The sequence below is a fragment of the Lethenteron reissneri genome, chromosome 17 (assembly GCF_015708825.2).
Source record: "Lethenteron reissneri isolate LAM-NWPU_2019-01 chromosome 17, ASM1570882v1, whole genome shotgun sequence".
In the NCBI taxonomy this organism is placed as follows: Eukaryota; Metazoa; Chordata; class Hyperoartia; order Petromyzontiformes; family Petromyzontidae; genus Lethenteron; species Lethenteron reissneri.
In genome coordinates, this window is record NC_083795.1 from 13,736,118 (window position 1) to 13,764,008 (window position 27,891).

Sequence of the window (27,891 nt, forward strand, 5' to 3'; positions counted from 1 at the left end):
GAGAGAGACATGAAAACTTCAAATATACAGGTGCCGTCAGGATAGGGATCGAACCCACGACCTCCTGTAGTTCACACCTCGCCTGGTGCAACATCTCAGCGGCAGCCCTGATTACTACAGCGTGTATATAAACCATAACATACTACGTGCCGGGCGCTTCACAGTGCAAGAGGCCATCGTATGCCGGCCGCATGGTGCAGATTTGTAAAATTAGAACATTTAATCTGAAAAATTACTCAACTTGAATTAACAGAGCAGCTAACATCACCACCTTCTGTGACAACCTAGTAGAATCCCTCTTGAAAATAATAATAATGAGACTCACTGGGGATTTCCTTCATTCAGAAGGCAAAAAGAACAGGAGCATATTAAATGAAGACATAACCAGATCATAGATGCACACCTTGGCCATGTGTTCCTTGGTGCCCAACACAGGTCTTACGCTAGATTAATTATTTAAACAAAACAAATCTATAAAATTGCGGACAGATGCAGGATTATAGTCACTCTCTTGTCAGACAGCCTGGGACAGACAAACGTCTACGACAATGGTGCTGTTTTATTTTTGAGTTGAGCTTTATATGTAGTAATTTGCAGCACTTTCTTTTGGTAGTGGGGATTTTTTTCTTACCATACTGCACCACGGTGGTCAGTGTGGGTTGGCGTGGGGGGGGGGCCCAGGACCAGTTTGGACATCACTCGCCGACGACATGAGCCGTGGCTGGGGATCAAACTCGGGTCACCGGGTCCACGATGCATTGCGCCAACCGCTACGATGCACACGTCGTGGGCATGTCCTTTAGCCAGCAGTAGATTTTAGCAAACGGGCTGAACATTATTTACATTCAGTTCGCACTGCCACCCGGAAAATGTTGCGTTTGTGTCCGCGGCGCAGATGGCTGACGTGCAGTGTAAATGGCAGCACGCGCCCACACCCCCGCGTAGGGACCATCGGTCTATTGCGAAGCCTCACAAACCTTCAACCTTAATGCAACCCATTTCATCGGTGCCAGGGCCACGCTGCACCACTGCAGCTTCGAGCACGCTTGAAAACTAAATTGGGAAAATGACCCTCCGGGAGCCGGCGCTGTCCGTGTTGTGCAACCTTGAGTGTTTTTTTTTTTAGAAAGTGTTGGTGCCGAAGTGGCCATCTGGATTGGGGAAGGGGGGGGGAAGAGGAGTGAGGGGGGAGGGGGTAATACCGTGTCCGAGCACCGAGCCGGCACCACTGAAAACGCTGGGTTCGAATCCGGGTTTCATGCGCCTGCGATTAAAACTGGATTTCTCAGGTGTGGCAAGTTTATTACCTCAGCCTTAACAGCCACAAAATAAAAGCTCCTCTCATGTTTTTTCCCCAACGATTCTGGATATGTGCGCCACTGGTTTAATGTATAATTTATTTCGCAACGTACGTATCCAACTGCACCAATCAGTTCCTGCATGCCCCAGGTGCTGATTCTACCTGGGTGACTCTGCCCATTGGTTACTGCGCACAGTCCAATTGGACGGTCTCCTTTGACCACAGCAGCAGGTGTAATACCTCCTTTGACAGCCCATGCCTTAAGATCGTCTTTGTAAAATCCCTCTGGCAGGTCATTTCCTTGCAAAAAAACTGGAATTCTCCCGATGCAGGGGCTGTCAAAATGCATGGGTGAGCAGACCCCAGAAGGAAAAATAAACCATGCAAAAACTCTGCTTGGCCAGAAGTGATGCAGGAGCCCCAGGAAGTGCGTGTGTCGTTGTGTGTTGCAGAGATTTCTGGTGTTGTGTAGGGGATGGACAAGCGCTCAGAAGTGGAGGAGAGTGTCGACAGGCGCCGAGAGATGAGATGCATTCGGCAAGCATTCCCAACAGAAATGTCTTTGTCTCAATGCCGACAGCGCAATTGGAATGGGATAAGAAAACGATTCCTCACTGGTTACAAAGAAAAAAACAAATAAGCCAGCTTCCCTTTGCACAGATAGGGTGAGAAAATAATCTTCCTCCGATCAGGCAAAGTTAAACCTGAAAAAGAACAGTTGAATGTGCTTACTTAGTTGATGTCTGCTTAGCCCCAGAGGGGGCTTCATCCTTTAAAAAATCCACTCATTTAGTCTATCAACATAAATCTGCCATGGGAACCGCTCAGTACGCCGCGCGCAATAACGCCGCTGCAGCTACCGCTGCCGCCACCACCACCTTCACCGTGACAATGATGAGAGAGAGAGATGAGAGATGGCGCGCCCTCAGAATTTGCTGGTGTGGACAGATATACTAATAATTTAACTACAATGCCTCCCATCCGTGCCAATTAGCAATGTAGTTAACCAGCATCAGCATAAAATAACACGAGCCCAACCAGCACGCCACGGCGCCGACGGCGCGCCGCAAATCGTCAAGCCTCCGCCAGATCACGCGATGGCCTGTCGGTTTGCGTGCGCACCGCGCAAGCGCAGCGCAGGCATCTCCCGCGCTGCACCGCCGCTGGGATTTACCCGTCACGCCAACAATATATATGAAAAAAGGTAACTTGGGTGTCCAGAAGCCTCCACAAAACAAGGGCAGTAATTCGTGTCAAACAACAGCTATATATGCAGAGACGTCAGAAATGCCTTGGCCCAAGAGTGTGTGCAAATGCTGCTGGTGCTGTCAACACGGTGGTAGCACTGGGGGAAATTTTTGGGTATGTCGATGGACATCACTGATGGGGCTTTTAGATAGGGCAGACTTCATGCACCATGTGCAACAAGTGTACATACACAGGGATTCCACGTGTTTTGAGGCTCCCAAAGATGCGTCTCTCACCCTCTGTACATCTGTGTCTGTCTGTGCGCATCTCTACGATGATTTGGTGCAGAAGGAACTGGAGCTACGTCGACTTGCAGACACCTGGCACTAGTGGTTTCTGTCCAAATTGATGGGGGCTCGTGAAGAACACTACTGGGCAGTGGGAAGCACATTTCCTCAAGCACCAAAGTAAGGCAAAGGAGTGACGTCCACATAGCTTAGTGGTGCATGTGCCAGTCAACTCAGTCAATTAACCCATAACACCCTGGTCTGTCCTGTGACCTACAATCGAGTCTTTAGAAACTTCACGTGGCCTCTAAGCACAGCTATCCTGGTAACAACACCTGTGGTGACATCACCACAACTTACTTGCCGTTATCTCTCGTTGCTTGTATGTCTGCATGAACCTCTCTCCATCTGTCTTTCTTTACATCTGTGTCTCGCTCGAGGTCTCTCTGCATAGCTCGTCATTGCCTATATCTGGCTCCAGCACCAGTCTGCACATGACCTGATTTAGCGCTGAGAGAGCCTTGTGCTTGAGCACAGAATTTTATACACATATTGCAAAAACAGACGGCACCATCTATGTAATATATACTCTGTCATTTTCTGCAGTGTCAGCAACACTTCACAAATTGAAAATCAATACTAATAATGCCCTTTATTTATCTTGAAAGCCTTAACGGGTCTCAAGACATTTTTCAGGACGGTCCAGCTGGGGTGTTTGTCCAATTCCTCTTTAATTAATTGACTCTTAGTTAATCCTTGACGGTGAATCATTGAGGGGGCTCTTCTTAGACACGTGGCCATGCACCATTGCAGGATTTGCTGACGGGTCGGTCCGCCACCGTCAACAAAGTGGACCCAGGGTCAATTATAATAACAATTACAGCAGCATTGTTAGCTGAAATTGCAATTACACCACAATTGTAATTCATTATGGGATGACACGCTGACAATCGTTATTGACCAGGGGTCTTGCAGCAGCAAGCTGCCACCGTCAGCGACTGCCGCCGCCGCCACCAGACACAGTGGCCGCGACGCGCACACCTGTGGCCCAGGGCTTTGCAGGCAACGGTTGGTGGATCATGTAGGGATTTGTGAAACTCCCAAACCTGCTGGGATACCAGGTGACCAGGAGAAAGGCAGTCCAGAATTCTGGTTTTTAAATCTATTTATGATATTTATGAAGTGAAAACCTTTGAGTGGAATCCCCATGCATGCGTGTGTTTTCTCCGGATACTCCCAGTTTCCTACCAACATGCAAAACACTGGTTCAATATATAACATATGTTGAACAAACAACTCAAAGGCGTGACCCTCTTGAATAAGTAAAGAGATTCAATTAGGCTATTCTAGTTAATAAATAAATGGCATTACTATTATTATTCAATGGGGCACTGCCTTTGCAAGGCAAGGGCGATTCTGTGCCTGCAGACCTGTGTAGCCGTACTGGATGGAGGCACCCATTCCAATTGATACTCTGCAAGAGGAAAGACAAAATGTGCTCCCGTCACCAACTCGCACTGATCAGTGCAGTGAAGTATGGTGAAACTCAAACCCTCAAACGGCAGACAATTGGCATGGGGAGGCCTTTGTCCAGCAGTGGATACACCGTGACTGAATGATGATGACAATTACGAATAAATTGAGCAGCGACGTGTGGCTTAGTGCGAAGCCACGTGGGGACCCCCGAGGGAATGCTGGGGAGTGTGGGGAGGAAGGTGCTATAAGGGTTTTGGAGAAAGTGGTCTGTGAGCCATTGGCTCAAAAATATTGCCTATTGGTACCAGCCAGGGTGGCATATGCAAACAATGATCTTATTGAAATGTTTGATCTGTACATCACAAATATGAATGATAGCAATATCATAGTAATAGTTTTTTATGGCAACAATGTCATTAAATAGGTACCATGGTATATTCGAGACAATAGTTTTAAATACAAAACGACGCAATGTGAAAAATGATAAAAATAGGAAGTATGTATGTTGAAATTCTTTTGCACCCTTATGTAACCAACCACACTAATCGGAGGTGTGGGGAATTTATAAGGAAGTGCATTTATAAGACAGACGGTATACACACCAAGCTTTCTGCCCATGGTAGATAGTGCCCACGTTGGAAACTAACAACATTTGTTACCCCAGGTGGTACCGACCAACCCCACTCGTGGCTCGTAAGCTCAAGGGGGAAACGCGGGTGGGGGAAACGCGGGTGGGGGAAACGCGGGTGGGGGAAACGCAATTCTCACCTTTAGCGTCACCTGGCATCTCCAAGCCGCGCGTCCAGTAGAATTCCCGCTGTCGCTTCATCTCCGCTGCACAGAAGGGGATGTGAAGGGAGTTATGGAACAGCAGGCGACAGTCATGGCTGCGTACTGGGACGCCAGCGTTGGAGGGGCTCAGAGTCAGCGTCGCTTGCGCTCAAGGGGTTAAAGGTTAACGAAAAATGTGGCGCGTTTGACGGTCCTGGCACGGTGGAAAGTGATCCGACTCCTTTAGCGATGTCCATTAAAACTAAATTCGTACCCGTCAGGAGTGAGATGTGCAGTGCTTCCAAAGAACACGTGAACAGTATCGTCGCCACTACCACTGAACTTCACTGGTTGATTCCTCTACCCATGGTGAGGACTTGGTCGAACAGACTGACCGATTCATCTCACCACCACCCTACTACAAGTCAAAAGACATCCTCTTTATGCTTCTAAACTCACACTGTTCCACTTTGGGATGCCCTTCCATTGTAAATCTCCCATGTCTTCAGAGTAACTTTTCTCAATTCAAGAAACGTCTGCCAACTATTTATCTCTTCAAAACTTTTATAAGTGCCGTCTTGTTGAGGGCCGCTTGACGTCTGTGCCTTTGCCAACTGTGTCAATTTGGCATAAGTGGGCATTCCTCATTTCCGTTTGCAGTTCTGAGACAGAGATGTAAAATTCCACATTATCACAGAGAGACCCAGCTAATCTATTGCGCTGCCTCTATTGAGGTGCCATGTATTGAGTTAAATGTGTGTGGGAAAAACATAATGAGGGTCGTGACCTTGCAAGATGACGCAGGCAGCTAAACTTGTTAGTGGCGATGACAACTTTTTCAATTAAATCGTAGCGTGTAACCATTCAGCTGGGCAAACATTGTGGTTTTTAGGACTGTCATATAATTTAATGCAGTGCTCCGCATCCATTGTACATATCTGATGCATGTTCTGGAACTAACATCATAACCTGGGATACCATCATCGTTAACATTGTTACCAGTGTGGTGGGGCCGCACGCAACGCGTTGTTCACGCGGCGAGTTCGGCGAGAGACTCACCTTCCTGCAGACCCGGCACGAGTTTGTAGACAATGTCCTGCATGGTGCGATCATGCCTGCCAAAACATAAACACGCGTGCACACATAAGGATGCGCGCATGTGCGACTTTTCATCACATTCCATTCATACGCACACGTACTGCCCCTCTTTGTAAATCCACAGCTCAAGGAGGGCCTCTCTGTGGCACGCAGATCGTGAGAGTTATTTGACCGAGATTCATAATTGAGTTTTGGCTTAGGTCACCGAATGATCTCGTCAAATCTGTATCAAGAAGAACCCTCCACCACACGCCACAGTCAAACAATACTAATTTGTCACTCGTGCAAGCGTTTAAACCACCACCAATTATTATTGTCTCAGCTCACCGGTGAGTTGATGAATAATTCTCACAACCCAAGTTTCGCAAATAGACACGTGACGGTTGGTTTGAGACTATGTAAAATACCACCGGGAAAAGGTCCACAAAGTCAAGAGTAATGATCCATAATATAGGTTTTTTTGGGTTAGATCGCATAAATATATAAATGTGTCACTAAACCCGCCACCACCCGACACAGCCAATTAGTAAGGGTTGTCACGTAAAGAGAACATGCCAATTCGTCACTAGTACAGCACACCGGTGTGTTGGAGAGCCAAGCCACAACATTTTCAATCTGAGTACGACGTTTCGCCAGTAATTACAACTAGCTTCATTAGGCGACAGCCAGATTTGTGGAGAAGTCCACCTGTTTCGTTCCTTATATAGAGGCATAGATGTGATCTAGGAAGTAGTAACGATCTGGGAAGTCAGAAATATCCAGGCTCAACCCTGCCTCGACTTTCTGAGATCTGACGGAATTGGGCACATTCAAGAAATAAGTGAACAGAAATGCAAATGATTGCTGGTACTTTGCAGGAACCGTGAGAGATGGCAACATCTTAGGAAGGCCTTCATCCAGCAGCGGATTGATCATGGCTGATGATTATGATACTGATTGTTGGTAATGTTTTGAAACTCAAGTTAAAGATGCAATATGCTTAATTCCTCTTGATAGCAAAATTATGACCGCCATGGCTTAGATATGCAGTGGTTGGTTTACATTATCGAAATAAAAAGTGCCTTGGCCACGAAAGATATTTCATTAAATGTTCCAAGAATGAATCTGTGCTCTGAGTGCTACTTTACAATTGTGGCAGCTATGGAATTTAACACCGAAATATGAATTCTCAGCTTAAAAAAACTAAACTATTATTTTAAACAACACCAAGCCATTAGAGAATATTAAATATTAAATCAATATAATTAATTATAGGCCATCCATATACAAATATAGACATACACATGATATATCACGACAATAACAAGACAAAAACACCCCATATAGCCTTAACAGATTGTTGGGGTAAGTGCTGTTAGCGAGTAGTACCTATGAAGGCTGGCACGGCACACGAGGGGGTGAGTGGCCAGCATCATGCCTGGCCACCTTTGTCTCCCCAGTGGCGATGTTTAAACACCGCACCCGGTACTAATTTGCGGTAGAGTCGACCTAGGGGAGGCCCATGACTAGTTCAGATAATCGTCACTGGTGTTGGCCGTGAGCGGGCAGCGCGCTAACCACTACGTGACCGCTCCCCACTATATACACTATAGGCTATATACACACACACGCGTGCGCAGTATTTTTAGGCCCTGTGCAGCATGTTACAGTGAGGTGTAGTATTGTGCAGGACTCAATATGCCACCACACTACCCCGTGAATTAGGCACAGCTAGGGTTTATGAGCGGCACGAGTGTGCGTGTTATTAACATTTCACCACCACTAATCATATTCTGGGGATAAATGACCCATAGCCTAATTGTTTATGGACACTGGCAATTTTTTTGTGAAACATTATTTTCAGTTGAAAAAACTTTTTCACACTACCTATGAACATAGTTAATTGCTGGAAACAGTGATTATTAGATAACACTTTGATGCAGATTTTCCAGAGTAACATGTTTTCCCTGAGACTTTTATCATCTCTGCTGACGATGACCGAGTGCTCTAATATAAAAATGTTCACTGGATTGATGCGTCTGCCTTGTGTTTGGGGCGATTTCCCATGATGCACATGGCCTGCATCTGTACCGCAGCGCCTTAAGATGCAGCTTGCGGTATCGACGCCAAACAAATCCAAATTTCAATTGTGGTCTGTGCTCATTGTGCAATTGTTAATCGTTAAAAACAGCATGGGCTCTGCGCGTCGCGGTCTTGAGGCAGGACGATTCGTTAAGTTCGTGCCACTCTCATCCGAACTGTGAACGTCAGTTTGAAGATCAAGAGGTCACCGCAAATAACAAGGTCACAATTAATGCACAGTTATTCACCCCCCCACACCCCCCAACCCGGTAATTTGATTAATTAGTTGAGATTCAGAATCTATTATTTTCTCAACATTGCGATGAATAGTAGCACCTACGGCGGCTGTAGTGTAGTCATGTCAAACAATTACATACAACACAAACGATTCGCAAGACCGAATGCGTGTATCATGAGCTTATGAATAGATGTTAATTGATTAATTGATGCATCATATCAACCCCAATCGCCAATGACTCCCTCTAAAATTTCCTCCACCACCACCACCGCCCGGATTAGGTTTTTCCCCTGGCCTCTTGATTCTAGGTAGCACTCCACTTTTCAACTTCTAAGTTGTTATTGTTTAAACCAGGTGAGAACTCGAAAGACCAAGAATAAAGTCGAATTCGCAACAATGACCTGGGTCACAAAAATTACAAAGGCAAAACAAATGTAATTCAGACCAAAAAACGACTCGAAAAAAAACAACTTAATGCATTGAAAACATTGCAAATGTAATTCTCTGCAGAGCAAATCGGCTTGGGCAGATTACCTCCAGATTGAACACTACACATAAAAACAAACTATGCACCAGAAACTTGAACATGAAACAGATGTCGGGTGAAATTAGTAAGAATATGTCACCAAACGAGAATATGGGTCAAATGCAAATTAGGTTATCGTAAAGAATCAACAGCTCAGCATCACGGTGTTAATCCGATGACAGAGGAAGCAAGGGCACTGGTGGAATGGTGGAACTCCACGTATTTGAGGTATTAACAGATACACATTCCCAGTGTCTTCACTGAGTCAATTGGCTGCTCTGTGAGTTTATGACCTCTGTCTATGCCTATGGGTCTCTGTGTGAGTCTATGGGTCTCTGTGTGAGTCTATGGGTCTCTGTGTGAGTCCATGGGTCTTTTTGTGAGTCTATGGGTCTCTGTGTAAGTCTATGGGTCTCTGTGTAAGTCTATGGGTCTCTGTGTAAGTCTATGGGTCTCTGTGTGAGTCTATGGGTCTCTGTGTGAGTCTTTGAGTGTCTGTATGAGTCTATGGGCCTGTGTGTGAGTCTATGGGTCTCTGTGTGAGTCTACTTAAAACAGTGAAATTCCACGTATGGGACATTCACAGAGACCGACTGAACTACATGGGTTTTGTGTTCTCCATACAATGCGATTTAGTGCCACAGAACGTCTAAGGTTTAGGATTTTGCAATGACAAGAGCACCAGGTCGGCCGGGAAATCTACATTAAACGTCTCTAACAAAATACCCCTACAGAAGCACCACGTTGAGGCGTATTGTGTATGTTCTTTCACACCATACATAGTCAACCGTTATAATTAGAGGTGCGGAAGAAGCACAACAAACTAAACACCAAATGCAGTTCTAAAGAAGTGAGTTTTCAATCTAGATTTAAAAGTGCATAACTCCAGTGGCTTTCTAATATCAGAAGGAAGAGTGTTTCAGATGGCCGCAGAAGCGCACCTGAAAGCGTGCGATGCAGTGACCGTCTTTGTTCGATGGTTAGCCAAAAGCCGCTGCGAGGATGAGTGGAGTTTGCTTGATGGTTTATGGTCCTTGATGAGATTACCAAGGTATTGTGTACAACATAGGGGTACCGCAGGATCAGCTTTCACGATGCAGTATCAATTACCATGTGGTGATTACCGCAAAGACCGTTCCCCTAACTTTGTAAATGTAAACTTTGTAATTGTATTTAAGCAAATCATTTAGTGCTGCTGCTGCTGTGTTGGCAGTGGTGCACATCAGAATGAACAAAAACACAGAACTCAAAACATTCGTCAATAACACAGTGGTCTTAAAATAATTTTTTATATATATGTCACATTTCAGGTAATGGCCCTTGTGGTGCGATGAAGAAGGGCTATTGCCTGAAACGTCGGTGATTATATGTATTATTTTTTCTTTCAAGAAAGTGTGGTAAAAGCTCACTGAAAATGTGTTCAACTGAAGTTGACTCAACATATTCTTATCCCAAGTCTTCTAATAATGGCGAATTCAAAAATGCGTAATACTTATAATGCACATCCTGTAAGTTACAATAACAATATGAGATGAACTACGAAAATTATGACATCGAGCACCCATACACACCGTGGCTCAAGAGATGCCAGTCAATCAGCGAGCACCAACAAGTCGGGCAGTAACATCGTGCCCATTGGCACAAACCTCCGGGCAGCGTCAATGAACTGGGGTCATTCGGGAAAGTTAACGAATCTCTGTCGCGGTAGTGACCCTCGCTATATTCATCCCCCCTTTACTACCATCAACATAGCGGCAAACGACTCAATGGTGATAATAACTGGGGAGTGAATCATAATAATGATATATTGTCTATAAAAGCCTCACTGAGTCTTGACACTCTTCTGTACAGCCCAACATTGAGATACTTGGTCAATTCCATTCAAGAGTGTTTGGTTTAATGTCAGAGGAAACGGGACCGGCAGGAGAAAACCCACTCACTAATTAGGATAATGCTCAAAGGGCCTCACAAATGGATAAAAAATTACTATCTCCTGTCGTTTTCCTGGCCACCTCGCATCTTCAGTGGGTTTGGGAATTTCTAATATCTGTAGGCGTTCCACCAAGCGTTGGATTAAAAGCGTGCGCTACCAGGCGTATGGCGAGTTAGCACTTAAAAATATCCACAACAACCATGTGCGCTACTGCCACCTAACAGCCAAAACTTATAACACCTGGCATTTCCAGATTGATTCCCATCCCAAGTACTAGCCAGGCTGAGTCAGAGTTTTCTTTACTTGACCAGGAGATTAAATAAACCCAATGGGTCACGTAAAAAAACGTTTCCTCTCTAGCAAGGTCTCAGCTCTGCATGGTTAGTACATATGTACACAGCACATGCCATTTCGCATGGCCTGCAGCACATTTCCACCTTCTCCCTGCCGCCTCACTCAATCTCAATGATTGGCCTGCCCCTCTCTATAATTTCCTCCAGCCATGATGGAACCAGGAGCAGGACCCTGCCCGGTCCTGCCCCATACCAAAATGCACAGGTCTGTGCCATCACACCTGCTTCAAGATGATTCCGCATGGCCCCAGAGGTGCGCAACATTTATCTGTGCAACATCCATCCCCAGTAGCCGGCTAGACACGAGATTCACTAAGAATTACCGTCAGCACCAGCTGCGGCTGCCCAAGTGAGTTGCTGCCTTGCATTCTGTCTGCTCACTGCCAAAACTCGGGTGGCAATGGAGTTTGGGCGATCACTTATTCATAGGAATATATCTTGAGTGTAAAAAAATACATAAAAAAATAAATGCGAACGTAGTGTTATCTAACGAGATGTGTGACATCAAACCCAGTTGACACCGGCGCCGTGTTGATGCAAACCGCTGTATGATGACGCAGCGACGCTGGCATGCAACTCATTCAAACCACTGCCACTCGTCGGCCGGGTCGACCACTCCACGCGATGTGGGCGATCGACAGCTACGCGTGTAACGGCGCGTCGATTCGTCGATTGAGATAGATACTCACGCTCATGATTCGTGCATCAGTTATGTGCAAGTATAAATTGTTTCTGAATTGTATGACCACGGTAGCAACCCCTAAACATCCTCGGCTGAAATTTTGCAGCTATGCATAATTCAGCAGCAACAAGAAACAATCCCAATCACAATAAGGGTGGTCCTTAGTTAAATGATTTAGATACATTGCTATACACGATGGAATAAGTGCCAATAACATGAATGAACCGAGGCCAGCTCTTGGAACAAATTATTTTTTTAAACATCTTTATTAATTATTTAAATTCTTAAATGGGGCTGACAAACCCTGGTCACAAAATTATACCTAATAATCATTGTATTATTAAATTTTTATTTTTTATTTAGTGATGCTGCATTTTGCTCACAAATCACGCTCGATGATGTGGACCATGCCTACCCTGCTAGTGTCAATGGATCACGACACCTGGAGGAGAATTCAAAACGGCCTATTGATGGATTAGCGACTTCTACCATTCGCAGTGGTGCCACAGCAGAGCTCAGAGCATAAGTGTCAAGCAGAGCAGGGGAGAGCGTGTAACTCACCCGATGTATTGCGTCGGATGGCTCTGGTGGATGACTATCTTGCACGTGGGACAGGTGTTGTGGTCCTCCAGGTATCTCACCAGACAGCTCTTGCAGACTGCGGCACCGTCATGCGGGGCCGGCCACAGCACGCACAACCACACCGCACCACACACAGCCACACAGCGCACAAGCACACCCCACGCAGCCATAGCACGCATGACCACACCGCACGATACACAGCACGCATAACCGCACCACACACAGCCATTGCACACACAACCACACCGCACAGCGCACAACCGCACCACACACAGCCACGGCACGCACAACCACAGTGCATCACAAGCCAGAGCACGCGCAACCACACCGCACCACAAAGCACACAACCGCACCACACAGCCACGGCACGCACAGCCACAGTGCAGACAGCCACAGCACGCACAACCACACCGCACCACACAGCCACGGCAAGCACAACCACAGTGCACGCAGCCAGAGCACGCATAACCACACCGCACCACAAAGCACACAACCGCACCACACAGCCACGGCACGCACAGCCACAGTGCAGACAGCCACAGCACGCACAACCACACCGCACCACACAGCCACGGCACACACAGCCACAGTGCAGACAGCCAGAGCACGCACAACCATACCGCACCACACACAGCCACGGCACGCACAGCCACAGTGCAGACAGCCACAGCACGCACAACCACACCGCACCACACAGCCACGGCACACACAGCCACAGTGCAGACAGCCAGAGCACGCACAACCATACCGCACCACACACAGCCACGGCACGCACAACCACAGTGCATCACAGCCAGAGCACGCACAACCACACCGCACCATACAGCACACAACCGCACCACACAGCCACGGCACGCACAAGCCACAGTGCAGACAGCCAGAGCACGCACAACCATACCGCACCACACACAGCCACGGCACGCACAACCACAGTGCATCACAGCACATACCGCATAGCACCACACACAGCCACACCGCACCACACACAGCCAGACCACACCAAGCACATGTATTAATACCTATTCATTACTCACAGCAAAGCACTCATCGCTTATTGTACGAGTAAACAGCTGGTATATTAGGGAAATGAAAAACGAAATTTTAGGCAGAGACCAACGAAGAGTCTTACTTTAGCAGTGAAGCTCGTTCATCCTCTAATGCAGCCACTTGGGCTGATACTGGACAAATGTGTGAGTGTAGTGGTACTGCTAAAGATGATACCAGGAACAGATCACATGGTGGTTAAAGATGCCACATTTCTACAGACGGCAGAAACTGTGACGAGTCTGTTCTGGTATCTGAAAACCACGTTCTTGCAAGGTGGAACTGTCAAGCATGCAGGCGGTGCAACTGCACTAGGACCCACGTGGCTATATGAACCTAGGTATTGGTTCACGAAGAGGGGGGGGGAGGCAGACATGGGACCCCATTTTATTCCTTGTAACAGGTGCCATGCCAGCCACGCTACGGACAACGCTGATGACACAGCCCAGCATAGCCTGAACCGAGTTCTGGCCCACGGCCCCATTGCTTGATGGTGCTACTCGCTTAGAGCCAGGATAGTCCCAAAGGAGTCGGTAGCGGAGATACGGGGTCAACGCGGAAGCGAGGTGCATGCTCCGTGATATCGCACGCTTGGTTAAAAACGAAAATATTCTCGGCAGTGTTCGTGTATAAATATACCATTCAAAATTACAGATATTGCAGATTTGTAACCATATCAATTAGACTAACCTGACCACTGACTAAAGTACAAAAAATACTTTAAAGATTGCTTCCTAATCCCCACCCCTGCCAACTAATGAGCTGGACACGAGGCAACTTGGAGCGCTGGTGGCAAATTTTACTTGATCATGAAAGCAATGTAGTGATGTGCCTAAAGAAGAATGTGATTAATCATGGTATATTCCCATGCTATGCAACATTGATCAGAGAACACATGCAAGTCAGAGACATCACATCGACTATTAAGAAAAGTAAGTGGGTTTGGGCAGGATGCATCACTCGGAGGGATGACGGCCAATGAGCGAGACTAACGACAGAGTGGCAGCCACAGGAGGAAACCCGACAGACAGGATGTCCACCGCAGAGATGGAGTGATGGAGGAATTAGATGGACTGTTGCATCCCAGGACCGTGAGTTGGCTACGAATGGTGCGAAACAAGTTCAACATACGTGCATACATGAGATATTGATGGCTTGGAGGGGCAGCACCTATCTTTGTCTTGACAGTGGAACGTAGCCAGTGTTGTTATGAAGGGGGTGGGGAATACCGAGCTGGAGAGGGATGAGCCCATGGAGCCTCATGGCTCATGTAGAGCGAGGATGTCAACCGCCTGGGTGCTGTTGCTGATCCGAGGCCAGTGATGAGCTCTCATCAATTATGGAAATGAGGCGTAAGGATCACAGTATTGCAAATGGCTCCTCAGTGTGTGCCAGAACTACCCGGTTATTGCATTAAGTGATTCCGGTGTGGGAAGAAGCATAATCAGAACCGTTCCCGTGATGACAGCAATGGCGATGATGAAGAGCAGCTTCCGCAAGTCTCACTAAGGGTTAACCCCGAACCCTAATCTCTCTTCGACCATGCCGTAGCTGTGCAAGTGCTCACTGAGATAGGAACTCAAGAGTGCAGTCGCTAAGAACTTTAACACAAACTTAACAATACGCTAGAAAAGTTAAGCGTATTTTTTCTTCTCTTCTTCAATCGTAAAAACTGCCCAAAAAAAGCGGCAACAGATTTTGAGCAACGGCGAGCAGCTCAGTGACTGTGTGACCCTGTCAAGCAGCTGAACGAGCGAGGGAGCGGGCCATTGACCGCGAACTGGCGAGCCGGTGGACACTCACAGGTGTGTAGACACTCGGTGACCGTGGTGGCATCGATGAGGTAACCCCGACAGAGCGGGCAGGTGATGTGGGCGTTGAGCTCGCGCAGCTTGAGCTTGCGGGTGTACATCCTCCCTCCTCCTCCTCCGCCCCACGCGGCCCTAACCCCATCGGCACCGGCAGAAAAAAACACACGTACACAGTCATTAAGACGGACAATTAGACAAACCGTATATGGGCAGAACGGTAAGTTCAGGAACGGGCACTGATGCTCATTAAACACAAACAGCAAGTGGCTAGGTTGTGTGGGATGTCACTCAGCACAAGGGGCATATTGGTAAAGTAGGATAAAGCAGCACTGCATATCTACCCCAAATTGGTCTTTTCCACCATCTCCAGTCCCTAATTTCCCCCTCCGCATAAAAAAATAGATCCCACCTTTTCCCCACGATCGCATTATGCACGTCTTCCTGCCTGTATCATGTCTCGAGACTTAAGACGCTTTGTTAAGTGCAGAATGCACTCTATTTGTAAGGTGCGTGTTTCAAGCAGCCTAGGCATCACTGATGAGTAAGGCACTGGGGGAGATTAGATTTGTGATATTCATTTATTTCTCTATGAATGTAGTACTTCAAGTTACATGGTGCTGTCATGGTGTCATGGTTAGCATACTGGAATTGCGGTCCAGCAGTCACCGGTTTGATTCCATCTCCCGACGTGACAGTCAAAATAATGGTGCAAGTATCTCCAATCCTCCCCCACCTCCTCTGTCCACCGAGTAATGAAAGTGAGTTCGCCACAATTGGTCTACCGGCAGGTCGCGTGTGGTGGGGTCAAAAGTGTGGGTACGCCCACCTCTTCCAACACGTCTGGCCAACATGGAGTAAACCAAATATCCTCCAGAGTTGGCTCTAATAGAGGCCCTTCTGCCTGCAGTGGCATAAGCAAGCACTTGCAGGGATGTACCTTTACCTTTCTTTGTCTCATCTAAAGTGAGACTGGCACTGGAGTATGACAGAAAGGAGAGGTATCCTCTCTACCAGCTGATTAAAAATGACAGAGGTTGATATTAGAGTAGAATAGGACTAAAAGCTATGATTACAACCCTCAGTAGTCTGCTAAGTTGTGGAAATTGTATAAACGCGTGTGCTCACTGGACGACGCGTGGCTAATTGTGTGGCGGTGACCCTCGTTTTAATAGTCGCCATTTATAAAGAAACAATCTTTCAGAGTGCACCTACGGGCAAATTTACAGAAGTGGTGTACATTTTTTAAATGTTAAAGAAAGCAAGCTCTCGCGATAAGTCGTGGGCTGCACGGGAAGAATGCTTTTAAAGAGAGAAGCATTGTGATAAAGTAACGACAGAGGTAATGTTTATATATCGCGCTGTCTGTGCAACACAAGTCTGTCTGTGTGACCATGCTAAAAGCCCCACAAAGTGTCCCGAGTGAAATACCAAATTCATCAGTCAATACTCCCAATATAGTACAGTGGCACACTGCATATTCGTCCGTCGCATATCCGCCCAGACCAATAAACCCCCAGCACCCAGTGTACCATTCGCGAGTGGTGTAACTGCCATTCGACTAGATATGGCTCACATATCTGACAATCTTCACACATTCGCTTATACCACAGTCCGCGGTGAGTCGCATGTGCGGTGAATGCGGCAACGTCGTTCAAAACATCGTATCAGCAGAAAGTACAGCGGTTCGTGAACACACCGCGGCTTGTATTAATATTATGAGCGAGAGAAAATTAATTTTCCAAAACGGGCATGAAATTAAATTTGTACTCAACAAGAGGCAGTGATGTGTCCCGATAAAGGCAGGCACACAGCTGTCCATGGACGCATTGAGAATGGTAACAGCAGTTTTTTACTGCGGCTGCCTCAAATGAGAAATTCTACCATCAAAAATGTATTCCACACAAACACACACGTAAAATAAAAGAGCAAGAATTAGCTTGCAGCATCTGTAAAGGTAGTGGGGTATATAATTCCAGGGCCCGTAGTTATCAGGTATGTAACGACGCATCGATTCATGGATTATAGGTTTTTTTTACACTCACAACATGTATGGAATCATGCGTGTAAGAATCAGTTATTTACAGGTTATGCTAATTGCGTGCAAATGATATGCAAATGCTACATTTAAGCTAATGGAGTGAAAAAAGCCATACAAATGAGATAGAAGGAAATTCTCCTGCGTAGGGTTTTGCGGTTGTGTCGTGCAGCTCTCCGATGCGCTTGCGTTTTGTCGTTCAGCGTGATGTCTGACTTTTTTTTTAATTCCTGGGGAAGGTCCCAGCATGGTGGAGTGAGACATCGGACATCACGTCGAACATGCAGTACAACCCAGAAACAGATCGGAGAAGAAACAATACGAACGAGATGGTACAAACCGGACAAATCCGAAACAAACCTTGAGTCAGGTCGGGACTCCCGACACTGTGAAAATTCGTTGAATCGTGGAATTGGTGGCGGTGCATCATTACACGCCTATTCCGTTGCAAATGGTCCATTAGATTGATATTGTTGCTGTTTAATATGAGGGATTCTATTTTCTCCAATAGACACATGCATACAAAATCAGAAAGACCGAAGCAACGTGCAGGACAAGCAAGGGTGCTGCGGGTATATACGATTTAAGGTGCAAATAATAACAATGCACCGCACACATCTCCCTCCCTATTGCTGCACGTAGTCACACCCCTGTCTCCCACTGCAGAGGGCAATTGTCTTTTCCGCGAGTACGAACTGCAGACTGCTGATAAAATGTTCCTATTTGGAGCAACGTTGCCGTCGGATCCCACTGCAACACAGCCTTCTGAAGGGCATTTTGCAAACAGTCGATAGCGTACCATGTGCTTTCATGTGGTTGCGCAGTTCAGCTCTCCAATGTGTTTTCGCGTCTATAACCACGTTGTGCTGGTCAGCACGATGTCCGAAGTTTCGCTGCACATGCTGGGAGCTTCCTCCTCTTCAAGAAATCGAATAGAATCGCAGACTCGTAACTTCTTCTCAATCAAATTCAGTTCCTGATTGTTGCTCCCGGCGAGTGCAGCGAAACGTTGGGGGGGGGTAAAGTCAAACGATGTGCAGTACAACACGAATACAGACTGGAGAGCTGGCAGCGTGAAACTAATTCTCGGGAACCTCTCCTTCGGTTTGGGAGAGAAGTGTAATGGGTGATGGCTTAAAGGTGGTCAGGAATGGCAAATTCTCTTATACCTGTTAGCTTCTCTAAGCTGGAAGCAGCCGCCTTCACAGTGTACCCGTCTCAGAAGTTTAAGACGTGCAAACTGTTACAGACGTTTTACCAGCATATATACATGGATCAAAAATATGAACAATGATAGACAAAATGGAACAATAACTCCAAATGCACAGTGACGCATTGAGAGATACATGCTTGGAAATACATTGAGACAGAAATAGGAACAATGATTTCGAGAACATAGGCAAGCCAGCAACTTCGTTTTCACAAATAAGAGAAGGTGAGCTTTGGCAGGACAAATAGAAGGCAGAAGGCCATTGCTCAAGACTAATGTCAGACTGGGAGCAGAGGAGCAGAACACTCCCAGGAAAGACATCCACCATGCAGACAGAGCAATGCAATCAGCTCGTATGCAGGCATGAGGTCGATTAGTATGCAACAGCACCATAAGCAATGCCGACGGCTTGGGGAGGCCTTCATCCAGCAGTGGATTGATCGTGGCTGAGGGTGATGATAGTTCCATAGAGCCTCTGCTTCAACGGATGCTTGTGCTATGATCACTGCCCTGATTTTTTGGGAATGTTTCGAGTGTGTACTGAAGCGGTCAGACGAAAACGCTTCGTCAAACACATGCAGTTTGTCCTCCCTCCCCATTCCGAGAAAACTGGAAATGTGTCTCACCACCCCGACTCTGCAAGCCATGCTCTGAATCAAACAACACCACTCAGAGGAATCTGCGAAGCCCACATGGTAACCATCGACCGGCTAAGCTCTAGCTGATTAACTCGCAGCTGAGGTTGCGAATAAAGCAGCCAACTTTAGTTGCCATCTCGGACACAACAAAGTTAACTGCTGTCTTCTTGGCTTCCTAGTACAGATTACCCATGATGCAGTGGATATGCATCCGCTGAAGGTGGCCATGCTCTCCGATACTTTTTGGTTTGTACAGCGTGTTGTTCGGCCCCGATGTCTGACGTTTCGCTCCATGGGCTGGGAGCTTCTCCAGGTACTGACTGGTAGTGAAATGTCAGACATTATGCAGAACACGCGGTGAAAACTGAAAACACATCAGGAACAGCCGTACAGTACAACCGCGAAAACCTACGCAGCGGCATAACGCAATATGCACTCTACATCACACGTCCAAGTAAATTACTGCACCTCTGGAATAGATATTTGTTCATGATAGATTACATTGGGACACTTTGCTGCATACCACATTTGGATTGTATTTGAAAATACCCCTTTTTTATGCCGTTCACAGGAACATCGTGATCTTGCCAAGGAGTACATATCCAAAGGTTCCACAGTTTTTTTTCTCACCAACACCTGGCCACTTTAACGGTAAATTATCAAAGAGAGTCATTAAGTGGACAGCAAAGACCTTTCTACATCATTTACCACAGCAGGCTGTAGTGTGCCTATATCATTAGCCCAAATCTTAAACATTTACCGAGAAGATATTACCAACCACGGTTACCCAGTTATCATTTGCGAAAACAGATGACGAATCGCCAAGTGTCCCTGACATGGTAAAGAGATGGTGAATTGTGCTCTCCAACAGTTGTATAAATTCTGCTGCTTTCACACAGTCATAATCAATGCAATATGTTGGCTCGTTTGTGAGGTTACCACTCAGAACACGAGTTACAAAATGAACTCTGCCATTTATTTCGCTTTACCAGTCCTGATAAAAATTATTGGACTCTTTTTGTTTCCCTCTACACTTACAAACTGAACACCACCACCACTCCCAAACGTGATGAACAAGCAATACCAACCACATAACTTAATACATTTCGTCGATTAAAGGTATCGGTTCGGAACAGGAAGCATTATAATAACCTAAATCAAAATTATACCCACATGATGAACGTCTAAACTATTCAAAGCCTATCCCAGGCATGCTTCTCAGTCAGGGACTGGTAATAGCAGCTCCCCTGCCCCCTTTCCTCACTTATCAGTCACAAGCTCTCACCACTGCAGTCAATTAGCGAACTTTACCTCACTTATGAAAACTTTAACAGTAACCGCCGACAAAAAACCTTACCAATTAATGGGAACCTTTAGCAATTTGCAAGGAACCTTCATCACATTTGTGATGTACTGGTACTTTATAATGAGCCCGCCGTTTTGGCCACGATTTGTCTTCAACTAAGGTGATTTATGTGGTTGTGGTGGAGGATATCCAAGCCACCACCAACCCTAACCTCCTCTCTCATGAGCCTGAGAGGCACCGGTCAAGGCCAAGTGTGACATTGTGAGGTTAGATAAGGGAGCGGATTGAAAGATTAACCGTTGCCAAGCCGAGTTATGATTAAATTACGACTAAAAAGGTGGAGGCGAAGCCTAACGCGCTACAATATTGTCCCACACGCTTAATGGAATTGTCACCCGTGTGACACAGCTTGCCCAGTGACTCGGGTCAGGAGGTCACGAAGTGTCCAGATAACTACTGACAACTCACACACCGTGGAACGTGACGACACATCATCACCACCACCACCAATGTTACCACAGTCAACACCACCACAATTATCAGCACAACTACCACGCTGTTACCACCGTCACCATTGCTATCACCACAATCAACAACCATCAATTGCAAAACTCTCAATATCACCACCACATACAGTAATATCACTATCAACACCACTGCCACAAAGGTTACCTCTGCCATCAATGAGACCACTATCAAAACCACCACCAGGTACATGCTCGCACAAACGACCCCCATCACCATCACTAGTAGCCACCACGATCATACCCAACACTTACTCCAACTACCACACAATCTTCTCCATCACAAATCTCATAACCATCATCACTAGCGTGCCCACTAACCATGAACACCACACACACAACCACACAAAAAACGCAACTGTGTTCAGGGACTAGATGTGACTGCATCTCGAGAAGCTTAACAACGAGTGTGTGGCTATGAGGCATGTGCACACATCTCTGTAACAAGGAAATGAGCCAAGGGTGTTCATACATTTCAGGAGTGGGGAAGAAGACGAGGAGGAGGAGGATACACACAACAGTAAGGAGTAAGAAGGCGCTTAACAACCAGTAGGCACTTCATAAGTGTGAATCACGACCAACACGCCACTATCGACCATAATAAACACCACATCACCACCACCAACACCACAACAACACCACAACAGCACCACAACCACCAGGATATCGCCACACAGCCAACGCGTGTGGCTTTGAAGCCAACTTACGGGTGACCAGTCCGAGTGAACATTAAATACCATCGGCAAAGCATGAAGCATAGGCGACTGTGTGGACGGAATAGATTGGAAGGAGACGGGGTAAGGTTTAGTGGTGGTGGTTGTTGTTGTGGTTGTTGTGGTGGTGTGTGGTTAAGATAAGAGGTGACGAGGCGAGGTGGTGGTTCGTCGCTGGTGTTGGTTGTGGTGGTGGTGAGTAGTGGTGTCGGTGGTGGTTGTTATAATGGTTAATGTTTGACAAGCTTTAAAGCTGAGCAAGGAGCGGTGGTCTAAGGAGAGGAGGATGAGGGCTACTGTTGCTCGTGTCAGTGTTGGTAGTGGTCGCGATGATGATGGTGGTGGTGGTGGAGGTGGTAACATCAGTGATGGTTGTTGTAATCGTGATGATTCTGAGCGGAGGATGGTAAAGCAACAACAGCAGCAACAGCAACAACATCAGCAGCAGGAGCCGGAGGAGGCAGTGTGACCATGAGCACAGCAACAGCAGCAGAAGAAGATGTAGACGTAGGGGGGGCCCCCCTTCCCCCGCCTCAACTACCGAAACCACCTCGTGCAGCCCCCCAAAACACCGCCAACCATCCCCTCGAAAGAGCCGTACCCGGTCAGCTCGCCACCTCGTCAGCCGTCCCCCCCCCTCACTCTCTCTCTCTCACCTCCTCCTCACCACCAACACCAACACCACCAGCCGTCTCTAAAGAAGCAGCCTTCGTCCCAAAATGTGTCGGCGACGACAAAAGGAGGGCCGAGAAAGAGGGCGGCCGTCCCGAGTGGTGAGAAGCGGCGGCGGCGGCGGGCGGGCGGCCGTGGGGGTGGGGGGGGCCGTGAGCGATGTTTGTTGTTGTTTGTGAGGAGGGGATGACGAGGAGGAGGAGGGGGGTTGCCTCGTCAATTAATGGATGATGAGAGAAGAAATCCCCTCGTACCTGCTCTATCGAAATGTCCACTCTGTGTGCGTGCCCCTTCCTCTGAGCGCGAACAATGGAAACAGCCGACGGACGCGGCGCGATTGCGTCGCGACGTCATCGCGCACGGAGCCGCGTGTGCGGCAGCGGCGGCGGCGGCGGCAGGGCCCGCCCCGTCCCTCAACACCATCACAATCCTCCTCGTCCCTCAACACCATCACCATCCTCCTCGTCCCTCAACACCATCACCATCCTCCTCGTCCCTCAACACCATCACCATCCTCCTCGTCCCTCAACACCATCACCATCCTCCTCGTCCCTCAACACCATCACCATCCTCCTCGTCCCTCAACACCATCACCATCCTCCTCCTCCTTCTCCTCGTCCCTCAACACCATCACCATCCTCCTCGTCCCTCAACACCATCACCATCCTCCTCCTCCTTCTCCACGTCCCTCAACACCATCACCATCCTCCTCGTCCCTCAACACCATCACCATCCTCCTCGTCCCTCAACACCATCACCATCCTCCTCCTCCTTCTCCTCGTCCCTCAACACCATCACCATCCTCCTCGTCCCTCAACACCATCACCATCCTCCTCCTCCTTCTCCACGTCCCTCAACACCATCACCATCCTCCTCGTCCCTCAACACCATCACCATCCTCCTCCTCCTTCTCCACGTCCCTCAACACCATCACCATCCTCCTCGTCTCTCAACACCATCACCATCCTCCTCCTCCTTCTCCACGTCCCTCAACACCATCACCATCCTCCTTCTCCACGTCCCTCAACACCATCACCATCCTCCTCGTCCCTCAACACCATCACCATCCTCCTCGTCCCTCAACACCATCACCATCCTCCTCCTCCTTCTCCACGTCTCTCAACACCATCACCATCCTCCTCGTCTCGTCTCTCACCATGACCACCACCATCACCATCCTCCTCCTCCTTCTCCACGTCCCTCAACACCATCACCATCCTCCTCCTCCTTCTCCACGTCCCTCAACACCATCACCATCCTCCTCCTCCTTCTCCACGTCCCTCAACACCATCACCATCCTCCTCCTCCTTCTCCTCGTCCCTCAACACCATCACCATCCTCCTCCTCCTTCTCCTCGTCCCTCAACACCATCACCATCCTCCTCCTCCTTCTCCACGTCCCTCAACACCATCACCATCCTCCTCCTCCTTCTCCACGTCCCTCAACACCATCCTCCTCCTCCTTCTCCACGTCCCTCAACACCATCACCATCCTCCTCCTCCTTCTCCACGTCCCTCAACACCATCCTCCTCCTCCTTCTCCACGTCCCTCAACACCATCACCATCCTCCTCCTCCTTCTCCACGTCCCTCAACACCATCCTCCTCCTCCTTCTCCACGTCCCTCAACACCATCACCATCCTCCTCCTCCTTCTCCACGTCCCTCAACACCATCACCATCCTCCTCCTCCTTCTCCTCGTCCCTCAACACCATCACCATCCTCCTCCTCCTTCTCCACGTCCCTCAACACCATCACCATCCTCCTCCTTCTCCTCGTCCCTCAACACCATCACCATCCTCCTCCTCCTTCTCCACGTCCCTCAACACCATCACCATCCTCCTCGTCCCTCAACACCATCACCATCCTCCTCCTCCTTCTCCACGTCCCTCAACACCATCACCATCCTCCTCGTCCCTCAACACCATCACCATCCTCCTCCTCCTTCTCCACGTCTCTCACCATCATCACCCTCCTCCTCCTCGTCTCGTCTCTCACCATGACCACCACCATCACCCTCCTCCTTCTCCTCCTTCTCCACGTCTCTCACCATCACCACCATCCTCCTCCTCCTTCTCCACGTCTCTCACCATCACTACCACTCTTCTTCCTCCTTCTCCACGTCTCTCACCACCACCATCACCACCATCCTCCTCGTCTCGTCTCTCACCATGACCACCAACACCATCACCCTCCTTCTCTACGCCTCTCACCATCACTACCACTCTTCTTCTTCCTCCTCCTCCATGTCCCTCACCATCATCACCACCATCCTCCTCGTCTCACCATCACCACATCCTTCTTTTTCCTCCTCCTCCACGTGCTTCACCACCACCACCATCATCCTCCTTCCTCCCCGTCTCCTCTCTCACCATCACCATCCTCCTTCTTCCTCCACGTCCCTCACCATCACCACCATCATCCTCCCCATCCCTCACCGTCACTACCACCACCATCATCCTCCCCGTCTCCTCTCTCACCATCACGACCACCACCACATCCTTCTTCTTACTCCTCCCAGTCCCTCACCATCACGACCACCACCATCCTCGTTCTTCATCACCACCATCATCCTCCTCCCCATCACTTCCCATCACTACCACTATCATCCCCGTCTCTCACCACCACCATCATCCTCCCCGTCCCTCGCCATCACTACCACCACCATCCTCCGTGTCCCTCACCACCACAATTCTCCCTCACCATCACTACCATAATCACCATCTTCATCCCTCACCATCACTACCACAATCACCATCTTCATCCCTCACCATCACTACCACCACCATCCTCCCCGTCTCTCACCATCATTACCACCACCATCCTCCTCCCCGTCTCTCACCACCACCACCACCGTACCTCTCCCTATATCATATCTCACCATCCTCTCCACCATCCTTTCCATCTCTCACCACCATCATGGTCGTCCTCCCCGTCTTTAAACCATCACCATCATCAACCTATTCAGTCGACTGCCCCTTGTACTCTTCACCTCTTCATTCTCCTAATTTTCAGTCATCCCATTCTATTAATTATCCTCTTCATCATAATCCACTTCATTCTTCTCTCATCATACTCTTTGGTTCTATCACCTGAAGACGGTCGCTTGTTGTTGCGATCAAAACGTCGTGATCTGTTATCTTTTTCTACCTACGTGACTTTACCGAAAGAACCAAAGAGTTTGGATTCCTGCAGTCACGAAAGCTTCAAATCAAGACCCTCTCATCATCCTACACCTCTTCATCATCTTTCATCCTCCGTTCTCTTCGTCTAAAAACGAATCATTCCCTCTCCCCGTCTACATCATACTCCCATCATCTTGTTAAACTTCCTCATGTGTACATCATTTATATCATTATCAGCAAAAACATCAGAAGCGGCATCAAAATGAGCAGAAGCGTATTCAATAGCATCACCGCTGATCATATTCAACACCACCATCAACATGAGCATTCGGATTACCATCGCTAACTCGTCAACATCACTGTCATCATCAGCAACAACAGCTACAGTAGCAGTATCAGCAACTTCATCATCATCAGCGGGGCATCAGGAGCAGCAGCGTTGTCTTCAGCAGCAAGCATAAACATCATCAGCAGAAGCTGCAACGGCGTCATCTTCATTTGTATCACCGCCATCGTACAATAACGCGATTATCAGCAGCAACTCATCATCATCATCCATTATCAATCATCATACTCAGCACTAGCAATCGAAGCATCATCATCAACAGCAGCAAGAGCAGTTACAATTCTATTTAAGTGAGGCTTCTACCAAAAACAATTATAGCCAAATAAATGCAGACAAACACAAACCGAGCAAATACAATGTGACACTGGCAGACAACATGAGAATATATAAAGTGTAGTCATTAAAATGCAAATGAGATATCGTTTAAATTATTCAAAAAAAAATTCAAAAGTGTACGCGTTCAAAGGCAAAACAAAATGCAAAGACACACAAGCCTGGGACCAAATCACCAAGAATGGGCCCTGTCACCTCGAATCTACCCCGGTGAACACTATGGTGGGAAAGAGCAGCACCAAAGAGCTTGCCAGATGTTGTAGGCATGGGGTTGCAAGGTGTGGCCAGCAGATGGCAGTACAGCAAAGAGTATATCGCCCTCTCGTATGGTGGGTGTTGCTGATGGTTTTCCGGTTACCTTCCACACAAAGCCAAACATTCATGGGATTGGTCTCGTCCCCCACGTAGCAGGACCCTCCTGCAAATGAGTCCCCGAGACTTTTTGAGGCTTTCCAGAGTAAATAAAGGAAGTTGTAATAACATCCACAATATCCAAATAAGGAATCGTGTAGCTTGTTTAAAACCGTAATTACATTTAAGTGTAGTTCAGATGCCTCTAAACAATCACCCCGACTTTTCCCCATCTCGACAGCTAAGCAGCCTTGAGGCTGGGTAGTGCTTAAATGTGTAACAATCATGCAGCATATTACAGGGGCTAATGAAATGGCGAGCAGAGGGCATTGCAGCAAAATCGTCTTCATCATCCCGCACAAAACCAGAGAGGTGATGATGTAGGACACAATAACCCGCTCACGACCACAGCAGCGTGGTTGAGGCCCTCATCCAGCAGTGGATTGCCAAGAAGGTCTGCTGTGCACGTGTAGTGTGGATGAAATATCGTTCCATGTGTGAGAAGCATTGTGCACGAAACTTGTCGTGAGATTCGGAACGCGGCCAAAACCGCGTCTCATGTTCCGCGGGCTGGCCTTCAGAGTTTACATATACAGTGCACACTCATGCCTTTTGAAAATTAGTAATTAAGTCACTACTCTCGTATTTGAACCAATGCTCAAGACCTACATGATACATTTCAGCCCTTTGTCAATCCATTTGCTGGATGAAGGCGCCTTCTCTCCATGCCATACCGATCACTGGGTTATTTGACCATACTTCACACAACGCTGGTTAGTGTGAAGTGGGGGGGGCGAGGGGAAGGTCGTCGTGGGACCGGGTGAGATGCCACTGATCTCAGCAGGGACCCGGGTTGGTTCGGGTTGACAGTGCAGTGGGATAACCCACCGCGCCACCTCTTCCACAAACTTTGAAAACCGGACTACGATGCACAATTAAATTACTGGCATCGAAAGGTCTTGTTGTAAATGCGTTCTTCTTGTTGTTGGCACTAGTCAATACAGCGAGAGTTGAACGCTTGTTGTTGGTTCTTTCGGTAATGTCACGTAGAAGGTAAATAATAAAATAATAATAATACATTATAACAATTATCACGACGTTTCGGCCACAACGCAAGCAGCCGTCCTGAGGTGAAGAACATAACTGTGACTTTACCGAAAGAACCAAGAATATGAATCCCTGCATGCAGTCACGAAAGCTTTAAATCGAAAGTTGAACGCTTGTTGACGTACGGTAGTTGATCATTGATAGCTGATGATCGGCAGCAGTGGCGGTCATCATTAATCAGAA

The 27,891-nt window shown here is 47.7% G+C and overlaps 1 protein-coding gene across 3 annotated transcripts in view; it reads right to left on the minus strand.

The window, feature by feature from the left end:
* Nucleotides 1-22,783, minus strand: part of PCGF3 (polycomb group ring finger 3) — a 35,976-nt gene extending 13,193 nt beyond the window's left edge. The window contains exons 1-5 of one of the 3 annotated variants that reach the window (XM_061552664.1): nt 22,433-22,763; nt 15,343-15,482; nt 12,475-12,571; nt 6,082-6,137; nt 5,020-5,085 (exon numbers count right to left, since the gene is read on the minus strand). In XM_061552664.1, coding sequence (XP_061408648.1) covers nt 5,020-5,085; nt 6,082-6,137; nt 12,475-12,571; nt 15,343-15,451 — 328 coding nt within the window. In that variant the 5' untranslated portion in view covers nt 15,452-15,482; nt 22,433-22,763. Of the gene's footprint in view, nt 1-5,019; nt 5,086-6,081; nt 6,138-12,474; nt 12,572-15,342; nt 15,483-22,432 lie in introns of all 3 variants that reach the window. The other 2 variants (XM_061552663.1, XM_061552662.1) reach the window with 2 other exon arrangements.
* Nucleotides 22,784-27,891: the final 5,108 nt, after the last annotated feature.